The sequence below is a fragment of the Macrotis lagotis genome, chromosome X (genome assembly GCF_037893015.1).
Source record: "Macrotis lagotis isolate mMagLag1 chromosome X, bilby.v1.9.chrom.fasta, whole genome shotgun sequence".
In the NCBI taxonomy this organism is placed as follows: Eukaryota; Metazoa; Chordata; class Mammalia; order Peramelemorphia; family Peramelidae; genus Macrotis; species Macrotis lagotis.
In genome coordinates, this window is record NC_133666.1 from 77126154 (window position 1) to 77141460 (window position 15307).

General features: G+C 56.1%; 2 protein-coding genes across 3 annotated transcripts; one reads left to right on the forward strand and one right to left on the reverse strand.

The window, feature by feature from the left end:
- Nucleotides 1–210: 210 nt before the first annotated feature.
- SYN1 (synapsin I) lies at nucleotides 211–13990 on the reverse strand. 2 transcript variants are annotated; one of them, XM_074201756.1, is made up of 14 exons: nucleotides 13572–13990; nucleotides 12324–12381; nucleotides 11990–12081; nucleotides 11494–11650; nucleotides 11315–11404; nucleotides 2911–2973; nucleotides 2460–2602; nucleotides 2180–2254; nucleotides 1701–1803; nucleotides 1459–1599; nucleotides 1303–1375; nucleotides 801–1118; nucleotides 491–695; nucleotides 211–352 (listed from the first exon to the last, which is right to left on the reverse strand). In XM_074201756.1, exons 1-14 carry the CDS (start codon nucleotides 13988–13990, stop codon nucleotides 211–213), a joined length of 2079 nt encoding a protein of 692 aa, XP_074057857.1. The 2 variants fall into 2 exon arrangements, with proteins under 2 accessions (XP_074057857.1, XP_074057856.1); XM_074201755.1 differs by having other exon boundaries at nucleotides 491–1118.
- TIMP1 (TIMP metallopeptidase inhibitor 1) lies at nucleotides 8386–10334 on the forward strand. Its single transcript, XM_074201370.1, has 6 exons — nucleotides 8386–8520; nucleotides 8776–8919; nucleotides 9153–9232; nucleotides 9322–9451; nucleotides 9879–10000; nucleotides 10079–10334. The coding sequence occupies exons 2-6, from the start codon at nucleotides 8796–8798 to the stop codon at nucleotides 10259–10261; spliced, it is 639 nt and encodes a 212-aa protein (XP_074057471.1). The 5' UTR covers nucleotides 8386–8520; nucleotides 8776–8795; the 3' UTR covers nucleotides 10262–10334.
- Nucleotides 13991–15307: the final 1317 nt, after the last annotated feature.

Below are 15307 nucleotides of genomic sequence, written 5' to 3' on the forward strand. Positions count from 1 at the left end.
GGGGCCACTACAGCTTCACTGCGCGCATCACAGGCTTCACGAGAAACTCCAACACACGCCAAGCGGCGGCACGAGGGTCACGGGCAGGCACACGGACGGACGGCACACTGACACGCACGCGCACGGGGGGGGCTGGGGGGGTTGCATATTTAAAGACACAGCCATCCCGGGTGCCGGGGGGGGGGGGGTCACACCTCGGGGGGGGGGGGCTCAGTCGGAGAAGAGGCTCGCGAAGGACTTCCTCAGGCTGCGGATGGTCTCCGCCTTCACCTCCTCCTGACTAAGGCTGGGCCGGGGCGGGGCCGGGGCCGGGTCTGGAAGGTTGAAGGTATTGGTCAGAGACTGGGATTTGCTGAAGAGAAACAAGGCGGGAGGAGGGGAGGGGGGCGGGGCGGGGCGAGACCGGGAGGAGAAAGACAGCGTTAGGCCCCGCCCCGGCGGCGCCCCGCCCCGTCGAGGCCCCGCCCTCGGCCCGAGGCGCCGCCCTTACTTCAGCTGAGGAGCCGCGGCCGCCGCCTCCTGGCTCGGCTTCTGGGCCGGCTGCGGCTTGGGCTGCCCGGGCCCGGCGGGGGCGCGGCCCTGCTGGCCCTGGGTGCTGGGCCGCGGCTGCTGCGTGGTGGGCGGCCCGGAGGCGGGGCCTGGCCGGCCTGCCTGGGAACCCGCCGGGCTCGGCTGCCTGCCGGGCGGTGCCGCTGCTGCCGGTGGCCCGGGCGGCGCCCGCGACGGTGCCCGCTGCGGGCCCCCGGCCGCCTGGGCCCGGGCGGACCCGGCCTGGCGCGGCTGTGGCTGCGGGGACTGGCTGCCCTGGCGCGGGCTCTGGGCCGCGGGCGGGGGCGGCTGCTGCGGGGGCGGCTGCGGGGGCGGCTGCTGCGGGGGCTGCGAGGGCTGCGGCGGCGGCGGGCCGCGCGCCTGCGGGGCGGCTCCCGAGCTGGCCGTGCGCGGCTGGCGGCCGCCGCCGGAGCCCGCCGGCGCCTGGCCGCCGGGGCTGGGGAGGCGCGGCTGCGCGGCCGCGGCCGCCTGGGGACCCAGGCCCTGGAGCTGCTGGCCCTGAGGCGGGGGGCGCTGCTGGGAAGGGGGGCCGTGGCGCTGAGGTCCGGGCCCCGGCTGTTGGGGGCCTCCTGCGGGTAAAACACACGCACACTTACGCACAGGCCTACGCGTAGGCGGGGCCCGCCCTCTTCCCCGACCTCTGGAGGCCGACCCGCACATTGGGCCTCTGCAGCCAGCGCTCGCTGCTCTACTTGGATGGGAAGCCCTTCTCCTCCCCCGACTCATCCGACCTCCGGGAAGGCCCCTGCTTACCCTGTGGTGGGGGGCGCTGCTGAGCTGGAGGCCCCACCTGGCGACCCCCAGCCTGTGCCCCTGGTGACGGAGCCTGTGGCAAGAGGAGTGGGATGAAGGTGGTCTGCCAACTCTTACCCCTTCCCCATCCGGCTGGAAGAATGGCTAGGGCCTAACCTGAGAGTGGGATCCCCGGCCCGGAGACGCCTCCCGGGGCCTGGGCAGGGCCAAGGCCATCTTGTTCACCACAAGCTCCACGATGAGCTGCTTGTCCTCGTCCTGGTGATCCCCAATGAGCGGCATGGAGGAACCGACCACCTGGTGGGGCCGGGGGAAAGGGAGAGGTTCAAAAGACCCGCTCCTGGGACGGAGAGGTAGGCCAAGTTCGCCGAAGGGGACGCGGGAGGAGGAGTGCTGACCTCGATGATGTGGTCCCGTCCATCCTTGCCGTGCAGGGCCTCCACGGCGCAGATGTCCAGGCCCCCAAAGATTTCCGAACACGTGTCTACCCACAACTTGTACCTGTGGACAAAAGCCATCGGGCTCGCCCAGGAACATCTCGGAAAAGTAAACAGCTTGGCCACCTTGGGAGCTGTCTACACAGGTGGCTCATTTCACTTGGAGACAGTTCCCAGGCATAGAAAGTTTGCCCTTTACCACAGCTTTAACTCTGCCTCTAGGCCTCCCCTCCCACCCTCCACAAGCACTGCCAAATAGATCCCATCTCCTCCATGTAGTATTTGAAGGACTGGCATATCTCTCTAAGGGCTTATCTTGGCTCAACATCCCCAGAACCACTAAAGATGGTTTCTCTATTATCCCTGGCTGAGTTTCCTACAATCCCTTCTTCCCTGGACCCCCCTTCCCAATTCTTCAGTTCTCCCCCCACTGGCCCCACCTGTCAGACATGGCAATTTGCTCTAGCATGGCAGAGCCCGTGTTGGTTTTCCAGTTCCCAGACACTGAGGTCCTCCTGGGAGGAGAGCAAAGAAACAGTTCAAGAAGTATACTGTTAAGCCAGTCAGGGAAGAGGGGGAGGAGAGGAAGTGGCAGATTGGGGGGCAGGGAAGGGCCAGAGATGCAGGTAGGGATGGAAAACTCCCAGAGAAGTTAGGACTTCATTTAAAGAGGGTATGGGGCCAAGCTGAGATCCGCTCTACCAACTCCTCAGGGCTCACATGTAGGCTTTATAGCTGTGCCCAATCTTCTGAACCCGGACGTCATACTTGGCATCGATGAAGGGCTCTGCTGTGGCATAGGTCTTGGTCAGTGCCACCACACTGGCAATGTCCTGGAAGTCATACTGATTCTCTACCTTCACCTGAGGGCCAAGGTTGAGAAACTAGGGTCAGGGTTTCCTGGAGTATGTAGGCATGGGGTCTGATGATGCCAGAACTCATGAACCCAAACTCAAGAATGGAAGAGAGTTCAAGTTCAAACCAAGCTAGACTTGTTCAAGAATGCCCTCAGAGCCCACCCAGTGTCTAACTAAAGAGCTCTGGGAAGGAAACAATCATGGCCTTTCAAGACATCCCAGTGAACTTTGGATGCCCTCATTATTAGGCAGTTTTAGGGCAGAGGCTTCAGAGGGTTGCCAGTCCTCAGTGATGGAGAGGGAAGGAGACTTACTTTGCCCATGCCTGAATGAGCATGGCCCATCTTCACCACTACAGGATATCTGGCTGTGGTGAGCTGGCAGAAAAGAACAATGATACAGTTAGTTTTGTCCTGCTCCCAAGCCCAGACTTGCTCTGTTCCTTCCTTCTCCCTCCCATCTACCCCTCAGCCCTCCCTCACTAGAGAATTTGGAGTTGGCTCTGCAACTTTGAGCTTTTGTGATCCTAGGGAAGTTCACTTTGTGCACTTCTCCAGGTTCTCCATCTGTACAATAAGGGAGTGAATTGGATGGTCCCTTGTAGTTCCAGGTCATCGATGATCCATGTCAAGTTTGATTCTAACCCTGACTCCTCCCCCTCCCCTTGTACCTGGCATGTGGAGCCTCCTAATTCCTGGCAGACCTGTTCCCCAGGTTTTGGGGGAGGGTCAGTGGCCAAGGGGAGTCTATCACTGACTGAGTTTGGGGAGAGGAAAAAGAGCATTGGTGATAGGAACCTTCACATCCTAGGCTCAGAGAGTAGAGTGGCCTTAGCATTGACAAGTGGGAAAACTTCAGGAGCCCCAGAAGAGTTGCTCATGCCCACACACAGTTAGGGAGAAGCAGAGCCAAGGTCCTCTGCCTCCACATCCAAGAAAGGATGGACTTGACCCAAGGGCACACCCACTAACTCAGTGGCTTAGTTGGGACTCAAATCCAGGTTTGCTAAGAACTGTCTGGTGATCCTCCCTCCATCTGGATACCACCCACACCCAAGCTTTCCCAGCTCTCCAAGTAGGGGGTGGTGGTGACTGATGAGTAGCCACTTCCAGAAAAGAGAAAGTTGATTTTCCCACAGAGGAAGTCAGTGAGTGAATGAGTGGCTGCCTACATCCTGGTTCTGACCTGACCCCAGCTCAGCCACAAAGAAAAATGCAAGAAGAATCAGCCAAGACTGAGGACAGAGCCTGCCCCACCCAATGGCTGAGACAAGAGGCCATGCATCACATATGCATGTCTGCCAACACATAGACCCAGGCAAGAATGAGTACACAGGCTCCCACAGATTATCAAACGTGCAAAAGAGTAAGCTCCCTCCCTTTCTCCATCACCCCACCCCCACCCAGGGCCCCACAGACCCTTTGGAGGCCATCATACTCCAATTAAGGGACATCTTTTGGTGCCCCATTTGTCTCAGACATATTTGCCTTTCAGGAATCACATTTTGGCCTTGGACGCAGTAAGTGTGACCTTGGACCAAGTCCATCCCTTCTGGGTTATGGAGGCACAGGACCTGGGCTCTGCTCCTTACTGTGTGTGGGCCTCCTCAGTTTCCCTACTTGTCGGATGAGTGTGCAGGACTACATCAATGTCTTCTGCTTTAAGCCTCTAATGGAAAGGCTCCTTTCACTAGCATAGCCCCAGGCTCTGCCTTATGAAGACTCTCCCAGGACTGACATCAGGAAGAGCCCTAGGACAGCCTCTATTCCAAGTCCTTGATTTTCCTATTTGGGGGTCTACCTTTGCCCTTCTCCGTATCCCTATTAATTAACAAATGACTAGGTACCCAGTAAATGAGTAACACATGCTTATCGGATAACTTGAAGTCCTCAGAGGTGGGTGACTTGCCCAAGGCCACACAGTGCATTCAAAGCAGGATTCAAACCCACATTCTCTGGTCCTCCTGTCTCTTGTTCCCAGTGTGGTTCAGAGGCCCGGCCCGTTAGACATGAACCTTTTCTCAAAGCATGCATAAGCATATATGCACATATTTAAAAGTAGGAAAAAAACTGTAGACTTCATTTGGACTACCTTCATCTTACAGAGCAGTAAACTGAGGAACAAGAGGTGCAATGACTTGTCCAAAGTCTTTTTTTTTGGTACTGGGTCTTGAAAGCAGCCTAGGGACCCCTTGTCAGGCACTAAGCAAATACATGGGAGTATTGCCAGGTGGACTTCCGAAAGACAACTGGATCTGGAGTTGGGTGACCTGGGTTCAAATCCCAGCTCAGTCACTTACTAGTTCTGTGATTCTGAGCTTCCTAAGTTTCCTCATTTTTAAAATGAGGATATTGGACTACACAGATGCCCTCTAAGGTTCCTCCAGGCTCTAAAACTGTGATCTTATGATACAGTGAGAGGGTTCTAGAAGGATAAGAGACACTGAGGTAAAAAGAAAGGAGGTACAAGAATGAGAGGAGGGACCATAGTAATAGGGGAAGAACTGAAAAGAAAGACAACAAAGGGTAAAGTGAGGAGAAAGGAAAAGGAAATGAGAAAAGAGGAGAAGCGATTAAAGAAGAAAAGGGGAGAAGATGGAAGAGGACAGGAGAAGAGACAAGACAAAATAGGGGGAGGAAATAAAAGGAGAAAAGAGGGGAGGAGAGGAGCCAAGAGGAAATGGGAAAAGAGGAGAGGAGATGAAAGAAGAGGAGCCAAGGAGAGACCTGCCACTAGCCTCAGGGAAAGGCTAGAGCGGGGGTGGAGGGAAGGAGGGAGGGAGGGAGGGAGGTCTGCTCTAGAGATGGGGAAGTTGTTCCCGGCTCTGCGTCAATGTGATGTAGCTTTCTGGCTGACTGGAAACTTCCCTCCCCTTTCCTCTCTTTAGGCCCCCTCTTCCCTCTCTCCTTCAGCCTAATGCCTGAATACCAAGATGCTGCTGAGCCAAGTCTTTCACTGGACTCAAAGGCCCTGTAACCTTGAAACACTGCTGCATCCATCCATTTTGTCAGAACAATCCTCTGAACTGGAGGGTTTGACAGATGAATAAACTGAGGCTCAGGAAGGCAGTGCCCCACAGCACACTCACCCTTCTTGGACCTCAGTTTCCTCTTCTGACAAATAAAAGGGTTGGACCAAATGATCCATTCTGGGCATGATTTCTTCCTTTGGCTCTAACAACACTTCCAACATGGCTCTAGAGTTAGTGCTCAAGAGCCTGAATTTTAGTTCCCATCCCAGAGATCACCTAGGGAGAGAGGAAGAAACTGAAGCCCATGGAGGGAAAAAGACTGTCCAATGTCTCACAAGGAGGAAAGGGCAGAACCAGGATCTGACCCTGGGGTTTTGAGTTCCAAGTCCAGTATTCATTTCACAGGTCCCAGGACATTAGGTGACTTGCCACACAAGACTACAGCCTAAATTGAAATTGGGGGTCTGGAACAGCAGATAGCTGAACTATTTCTGGGGGGGGGGTCTTACTGTCTCTGATTGTGACCAGGAACCCTCAAGGTTCCTGGCAAGTCTCTCAGCATGCATTGAGCACTGAGAGAGGAAAGGCCAGGTCTAGTCCTGGGCTCTATAGTAATAATAATCATAACAATAATAATCATAGTAATGACAAATCAAGTGACATCTAATTTATAAAGCCCTTAGCAGTCCCCCATAAAAACTAACACAAAGCACTTGATTAGGAGCTCCCTGGAGCTGGTCTCAATCTGTTCTAGGTATCATTCACATGGAACCAGGACAGGAGCTGGTTCACACCTCATCAAAAGTCTAAATGTAGCATCAGTGGGAATGTCAGTGCTCTATGTGTGGAGACAGACACCTGGCAAAGTCTCACCCTCAATCCACCTTGTCATCTCTGACCATGGAGGGTTTCCCAGGCTAGACAGGTTCTTTTCCCCTCTCTCTCTCTCTCTCTCTCTCTCTCTCTCTCTCTCTCTCTCTTTCTCTCTCTCTCCCTCCCTCCTCTGACTTTTTCTGTATTTCTGTCCATCTGTCTGTTTCTGAGTGTATGTCTGTGTGTCTTTCTGCCTGTCTGTCTCTCTTTTCTGTCTTTCTCTATATTTCTGACTCTCTCTGTCCATCTCTGCCTCTGTCTCTCTGTCTCTCTCTCTCTCCTCTCTCCTCTCTATGTCTCTCTCTTTCCCTCCCTTAGCTCTGCATTCTAGAATCCCAAGGTTCCTCCAAAGCTGGTGGCCACCTCCTCCAAGATGCCATTACACATTACACACACACACACACACACACACACACACACACACACACGAAAGCTCCTTGAGGACAGGCATAGTTTTGTTTTTCTCCTGGTATCCTCTGGTCTGTAGCAGATGCTTCCTAAACCTTCACCCTGGTCACATCCACTGCAAGCATTTATCCAGAAACCCTGGGTGACCTCCCCAGCCCCCCCCCACACCCTTGTTCTCTTAAATCAGCTACTTTGACATAATCCACAAGCAATCAGGAGTTGACTCTGCAATTGTGAAGTTTAAAGACCTTAGGGGCTGCCCCCTCCCTCCCCTCCTCATTTGGGCACTTGGAGATGAGACCTGTTCCTACAGCTCTGAGCAAACCTTCTGGGTTCATCTAATACAAACCTTCCTTATTGTTCATTTTTGGTCCTCTACTGTGGAGGCCCCTTTGCCAAGGCCTTCTTAGGTTTTACATGTCCAGAAGGGTGGGGCCTTCAGACCTATCCATTCAATCCCAGATCCTTAGAAATGCCCCCCCAGTCTCAACATGGCGCCAACTTCTCAGGCAACACATCTCACTTTGGGGGGGGGGGGTTGGCTTCAATCTGCTGACTCTTCTACCTCCTCAGACTCAGGTTTGACCTCAGGGCCAAGCAGAACTGGCAATTCCTCCTCCTTCCCTGGCCTTTGAGGCTTCTCTTTCCCAAGTTAATCATGCAGAAGGCACCCTGGCTGCCCTACTTCATGTGGGTGCCTAAGAGCTGATCTATGTCTAGGCTCCAGCTACTAGTGAATACAAAGGATAATCCAAGGTTATCTAGAGGACTGTAACTATGGCTGTGACCAAAAGTGCTAGAGATGTTCCAGACCCTCTGACTCCACCTTGCTACCTCCCCTAACTCTGAGTGACAAGAGGGTCCTCTCTGCACAAACAGCAGGAAAAGAAGGGGCTCAGTAAATGGGGGGGAGCTCTGCACCCATGTATACATATACAAGCATATAGAAACACAGAGAAACACACACAAGCACCCCACCCCAGTGGCTTCATCAAAGGGTTATGTCTAGCTCAAATCCCAACCTCCCGCCCAGGTCACCAATTGGGTGTTGGCTGCCAAGAATGAAATGACCCTAAGGCCAAGGGGCAGGGGAGTCAAGGTCACAGTTCCAAGGGGAAGTAGAGGGAAAGTCCTGCAACTGATTCAACCACCAGAGACGTCAGAATCCTAAGCATTACCACACTGTAAGGGACCAATCAGGGGTCACTGTCCTAATGGTGACCCCTCTGTCCCCAGGTCAGTCCCTCATCTTTCTCTTGAACCCCAAGAGTTCCTACTATCTCTCCTTCTTCCCCACTGAATAATAATCCAAAAACTATCCAGCATCAGGCTGAGCTAGGGTGGGGGGTGGGGAATGACAAGCCCCCAAATGCAGCCTGGACTAGCCCTGCTGGGCTGCCACAGGGGTGTGAGTAAGCGGAAATGGGGGGGGGACGCCCTCTGCCTGTGGTTTCCTGGCCCCCAGCCGGCTGGCCTGCCCGCTGCCCCGCCCCTCCACCCCCACCCTCACAGCTAGGTTAAATAGCAGCCCCAAGGCCAGGCAGCAGCGGCAACAGCAGTAGCAGCAGCAACGACAACAACAACAGCAACCGAAACCGCAACAGCAACAGCAGCAGACTAGGAATCCCAGACTTGGACACTGGCTTCCTGCTGCTGCTGCCTCCAAGGCCAGGTAAGTGGAGATAGCTCTGCCAGGCTGGCAGAGCTAGTGGCTGCTGGCCAGGGAGCCCCTTCCTGGACCCAGCACTTAGCAATCAGCTCTGCCAACCTGGCAACCCTGGCTGAGAAGCAAGCAGAGCTGGCTGCATTCTGGGGGCCAGGAGCAGGGGATAGGGGGTAGGGAACAGGGGACACAGCAAGCTTTTCCCTGAAAGACTAAACAGGGAGAGTTACAGTCCTCCACCCCATTCCCTTCTTCCATGCATAGGCTCCCTGAACATCCTGAAAATGGGTATGGCTGGCCTCTTTCTGGTCTTGACATTCCAGTTCCTGATCACCACAAAGCTGCCTGTGAATGCCTGCAGCTGTGGCCCTCAGCATCCTCAAGAGAACTTCTGTAGGTCCGATATGGGTGAGTAGATCACTCCTGACCACCACCCCCAGCATCCTCACAGGCTCCCTAGGACAGGGACACTCCCACACCCACCCTGGACACACACACAAACACACACACAGACACATATATGCACCCCCCAGGCCTCTCCTCCAGCTTAGGGGCACACAGTTGAGCAGGAGGTGGGGAAAAGGGAGAGGGGGAGTGGGGGCAGGGCCTCCACTCACTAGTCCTTTCCTTTTCCCTGCCAGTGTTCACAGCCAAATTCCTGTCTGACCCCCAGTTCAACCACACCCTCCATCATCTGCAGTATAAGATCAAGGTTATCAAGGTATTACAACCCTGCCCTCCCCTGCCCTGTCCCCCAGCCTCTCAACTCTCCACTGACATTCCTCTCCCTTGATCTCTCCTTCCATCCAGAAGTTCAAAGGCTTTGAGGTTCTGGGAGGCATTCCCCATCTCCCAAAGTTCCTTACCACCCCAGCCCAGGAGAGTCTCTGCGGTTACCGGCACAAGGCCCTGGCCAAGAACAAGGAGTATCTGGTTGCAGGTGAGAATCATGCTTGACTCTTCCTGTCTGTCTCTCTGTTTCTGAGTGTATGTATGAGGGGAAGGAACCCAGGGAGAGAGACCAGGAGCACTCCAAAGCCATCATGTGTCCTAGGGAAAGCCCCATTCTACTGGAGTCCAATCGAAAGCCCTTTAGCTCATCTGAGCTACAGAAGATACCAGCCCCTCCTCCTTCTCTTGTCCCATCCCCAGTAGTCACTTTTGGTTGCTGGGCAACAAAGTAAGGGGCGGATGGAGAGAGATGGAAGGACCCAATCATCTCCCTGGCTAGCTCCATCCTGGCTGCTTGGTTGCCTAGCAACAAGGAGGGACCTGGTCTGGGAGGGGGAATTTGAGCGCATTGCAGCTGAGCCCAGCCAATCAGGGGGCACTCTGCCCCATTCTTCCCCACCCCCACTTCTCCCCAGCACGCCTACTGGAGGGCCAGTTGTACGTCACCAGCTGCAGTTTCGTGAAGCCCTGGAGTAGCCTGAATCCAGCCCAGCAACTGGGTTTCAACCAGACCTATGCCACCGGATGTGGCTGCCAAGTAAGTGAGTGCCCCTAGACAGAGGGCAGGGCAAGCTCCAGTCCGGGCTCTCCACTGACCCCTCACTTCCTCCTTCAGGTGCAGCCTTGCCTGAGTGTCCCTTGCAATGTGGAGAGTGACACCAACTGCCTGTGGACAGATTCACTGACTTCCGCCTCAGAGGAGGGCTCCCAGAGCCTCCACTTGGCCTGCCTGCCCCACAAGAATGGTCTGTGCTCCTGGAGATCCCTGAGCACTGAGGCTCCACAGCCAACAACCTGAGCTGGCCTAGAGCTCCCTTCTCTCCATTCTTGTCTCCTTCTAAGAAATGGCCAGTAAAATACATAGAAACCAATCCAGTGACTCTGTGTATGTGTGTTAGCTGTGTTCACGTGGGTGGGGAAAGGGATCGAGAGAGGGAGGGAAGGAGAAAGTGGGAGGGAGAGGAGAGAAGGAAAGAAAGAGACAGAGAAGGGGGAAGAGAAAGAGAGGGACAGAGAGAAAGGAGAAAGGAGAGGGAGAAAGAGAGAAGAGAAGAAAGAAGGAAGGAGGAAGAGAAAGAGATTAGGGGAGAGACAGAAAGGAGAGGAAGGAAGAGAGGAGAGAGAGAGAGAGAGAGAGAGAGAGAGAGAGAGAGAGAGAGAGAGAGAAGGAGAAGGAGAAAATGAAGAGGAGAGGGAGAGCACACATGGACAAGTGTACCTACAACAGTACTGCTGCTTTGGAGGAGGTGCCATTGTTATTCCCCATTTGAAAGATAAAGAAACAGACTCAGAGATATTCTGACTTGTCCATGGTTATTCAACTAAAAGCCTTTTAACTTGGTCTTCCCTGCCTCCAAAAGACCTCTTCCTTGTCAATTTGATGAGACCACATCAATTCCCCAGCTCAGATCCAACAAGACCCCTCCACCTGAAATTTCAAGTCACCCCCACCAACCTGGCTCCTGCCACTCTTTCTGGCCCAAATCACTTTTTACTCACATGTATGAACTCTGGATTCCAGCTGTTCCCCAAACTGAATAGCCCATCTCCCATCTGTATACACTTGCTGAGGTTGTGTCCCTTGCCTGGAATGTTCTCTTCCTAGTATCCCTAGCTCCGTTTGGCATCACTTCCTCCAATTCTCCAATTGTTGGTTCTCTTTCTCCTTTCCCCAAATTGACTTATCTGTGTCCATGTTATGGCTCCTGGAGGAGATGGACTGTTTCATTTATATTTTGGGTATCTAATAAATGCCTTTTCAATTGAGGTGTGGAAACTAAGGCCCAAAGGGGGGAATGACTGCACTCCCAATGTTTCATCCTCTTGTGGGGGTATGGTAGGAGCCACTCACCATCTCCTTGTGGTTAGGATAATAGGTCTGGTCAATGAGAGGAAACTCCTCAGCCCCCAGTTTCTTGTGCAGTCGAACCATCTGAGCAAACTAGACATGGAAAAAGGAAAGAGCAGTGAGGAGGCCAAGGCCCTTCCAGAGCAGGCCTGTTGACTCCTCCCCAAGGGTGAGGCACTCACCACCCAAGGCTTGTCGCAGAAGTTGTAGACTGAGTGCAAGGAATTGACACTGGGGATGCCGGCGTACTGCAGGCCAATGACCAGGCTGCGGTAGTCTCCATTTCGGGCCATGCTGAAGGCGTGCTGGCGGATGAGCACAAAGTCTGGCTTCAGGGACCTACGGGAGGGAGCAGGGAGGAGGAGGAGGAGGAGGGAGGAAAGGGAGAAGGAGAAGGAAGGGGAGGAGGGGAGGCAGAGGAGGGGGAGAGGAGGAAGATGAAGAGGAGGATAGAAGGGAAGGAGAGGAAGAGGTAGAGAGCTAAATGGCTGCAAGTTTGAATTGAGCATTCTCTGTCTTCTCAAAGGTCACCTGCCTGCCTCAGCTAACCCCCACATTGGTTCTTCCCTGCACAATAGCTCTTTGAGGATGTCTGCTGTTTGATATTGAAGCTGAAGGCAAAGCTGTTAATCATCTCTTCCCTGCCCTCAAGGCTTGATGCCAGCATGGGCCACTCACCGAACTACTTTCACTCCATTCCGAATCACTTCCATGTCCACTGAGAAGCTGCCATTAGCATGGGCCACCAGGTTGAGATGGGAGAACTCAGCCTGCGAAGACAGAGGACAGGCTCAGTTCTAGCTAGCTGGCCCTCCCCCAGTGCACCAGCACATCATGGTGGAAACCTTGCTAGGCAAGGGGACTGGACTGAGTTGGGGTCCTTTCTCTACCCTGTCACTGTTTGCACTAGGAAAGGTCATTGTGAGTAAGTGAGCCTCACTGCCCTGTGGCCCTGCAGAGGAAGCCTAGGGTTGGGACTAGGACTGTGGGCCAGATACAAAGAGAGACCCACCTGCTCCACCTTGATGTCAATCTCCCCATGGATCTTCTTCCCCTTGAAGTATTTGGCCCTGGAGAGGGAGGGGATGAGATATGGGGATCAGACCCAGGAAAGGGCAATCTGAGCCCCTCCTTCTTCTTCACACCTGACCTGGAGAAAAAAAAGAGCACTGTAGGCTGGGGGGGGGAGGTTCTGAGGGTTTAGCCAAGCTCCTGCCTCCTTCGAGGTGACAACTCCCATGAGGATGAGATTCTGGGGAAAGACAGTACCTGGAGGCCAGGGATTGGCTGCCATCTCAACTTCTTCCCTCCACCTCTGAGGGCAAGACTAGCTGTTTGAACAGATTGACATGGGTGGGGTGAGGGGGCATGGGGGGGGGGCTATGGCCGAAGGGCAGGGCTGGAGCCCCCTCTCCTTCTCCCTTCCAAGTCCCCTTCGGGACAGTAGTTAGCATCGTGCAGCGGCCGTTGGTTGCGCTTTTGCTGTGAGCATGCGTTAATGAGTCTGGGGGTGCTGAGAGCTTTTAGTCTCGGAGGCTGGCTAGGTGTGGGACTGCGTAGGAAGGTCCTCGAGGAGGGGGATCCTGGGCTCGGGGGGGGGGGGGGGCTGGGGAGGAGGAGGTGGCTCCGGGGTTCCAGGAGGGGTAGGGGGCTCCGGGGCTGCAGGAGGGGGAAGGGAGTGGTAGGCGATGACGATGCAGTTTCCGATCTGCAGCCTCTCCACCCACCCCAGTGGGAAGCCTGCTGCAATGGAGCCTCTCCCTCCTCCGCCCCCATCCCCATCCCCAAACGTAGGAGGCTCGGGAGAGAAAGCTGAGCCCTGACTAGGTTGCGCTCTCTTTGCGGGTGCCCACACCATGCCAGCCTCCGCACAGAGTGGGAAGCACCGGGGGTGGAGTTCTCCCTTGGCTAGGGAAATGACTCGGTCCGAGTCACGCTTGCTCCACGCTGCGGGGGTAGAGCCCTGCACTCGGTTCACTGTCAGTACCTGAGAGGCGGTCCCCGAGCGGGAGCGCGGAGGAAGGGGGGGTCGGGGAGCCTGGGCCCTAGGCTGCAGTGCGCGCTAACCACTGAGCCCCCGGGGCCCCATCCTGCTCTCGGGGACCTCTTCAGCCTCCCCGCCCCCAGGGAGCGTCAAGGAGACCCCGGCACCCCTACCCCTGGACCGCTGTCTGTGTGTGGGGGAGGGGGGAGTCAGAGAGAGGGAAAAGGCGGGGGCAGGGGAGGAGATGCCGGGGCCTGGGCGGCAGCGGCGTCTCACCAGTCCGTGGGCCCCTCGTCGATCACCAGCAGGGTCTTGCTGCCGCGGCCTGAGCCCCCCGCGCCCCCGGCCACGCCCCCCACCTGCTCGCTGAAGGTGGCCGCGGCCGCTGCCGTGGTCTGCTTCACCGCGTTGGACAGCGACGAGAAGAAGCCGCCCGCGCCGCCCCCGCCCAGCCCCGAGCCGGAGCCGGGACCCGGGCCGGGCGCGGGGCCGGGGCCGGGCGCGGGGCCGGGGCCGGGCGCGGCCGCAGGCGGGGGCCGCTCGGCGGGTGACAGGCCGCCCGAGCCTCCCGGGGGCGCGGCGGGGCCGCCGGGCGGGGGCGGGGGCGGCGCGGGCCGCTGCAGGTCGGTCATGTAGCCGTTGGGCAGGTTGGCCATGAAGTTGCTGTCGGACAGGCGGCGCCGGAGGTAATTCATGGCGCCGGTCGCGACTCCGGCGGCCGCCTCCCGGGCCGGCCGCGGGGCGCGGGCTGCGGCCGAGGAGGCCCGGCTCCGCCGCTCGGGGGCTCGGGGGCTGCAGGGGGCCGGGCAGCGGCGGGGCCGGCGGCCGAGGCAGCGGCTCCTGCGGAGCCCTGAAGCCGACTGAGCCCAGCGCCGCAGCGGCAGCAGCAGCAGCAGCAGCAGCACCAGCAGTAGCGCCGCAGCGCCCGGCCGCCCCCCGCGCCTGGGCCCGCCCAGCGCGGGCCGCCGCCACCGCTACCCCCCTCTCCGCCGCGCGTGGTGCACGCCGGCACGGCCCGCAGGCTGCTCGGAGCGGCCCACTTCTGCTGCGAGAGGGGAGGAGGAGGGGGGAGGGCAGAGCGTGCGGGGGTGGCGCTGGCCGTGGTACTGATGAGGTCGCCGCCACGCTTGCTGGGCTGCGCTTGGGAGTAGGGAAGAAGGGTGCGGCCTGGCCCAGCCCGCTGCCGCAGCCACAAGGCTCAGCCCCCACCTCCGCCATGTCCCTGCGTGTCTCTATCCCTGGAGCATCTGCCTATTTCTTGGGCTCTTTTGATGTCTGCCTCCGATATCCCCCCTCCCCACTTCTCTGTCTCTCTGTCTCTCTCTCTCTCTCTCTCTCTCTCTGTTTCTCTCTGTCTTTATCTCTCTATCTCTCTGTCTCTGTCTGTCTCTCTGTCTCTGTCCCTCTCTGTCTCTGTCTCTCTGTCTCTATCTCTCTTTGTCTCTGTCTCTCTCTGTCTCTATCTCTCTCTATCTCTCTCTCTGTCCCTCTCTGTCTCTGTCTCTGTCTCTATCTCTCTCTATCTATCTCTCTGTCTCTGTCTCTCTGTCTCTATCTTTCTATCTCTCTGTTTCTGTCTCTGTCTCTGTCTCTGTCTCTCTCTCTCTGGCTCTCTCTCATTTCAATTTGAGAATTCATTCATAAGCATATACTCTTGTGTCAGACATTATGCTAAGCTGTAGAGAAACAGAGACAAAAATGAAACATCCCTGCCCTCCAGAAACCAACATTCTATTAAAGAAAACATATTCACAGATAAGAATAGCAGATATATACTGAATAAATCACAATGACTATATAAAGGGGAGAAGACTACTAAAAGGGGAATAGTGATCTAGATGAGCCTTCCATACAAGATGGTGCTTCAGTTGAACCTTGACAAGAGCTAATTATGGAGTCCAACAGATCCAGGTGAGATGAGAGAGCTTTCCTACTTGGTTAAACAGCCTGTGTGTTAAAAACTGAGAAAGGAGTTGGGAAAGTCACCAGAATGTGATAATGCATGAATCAGA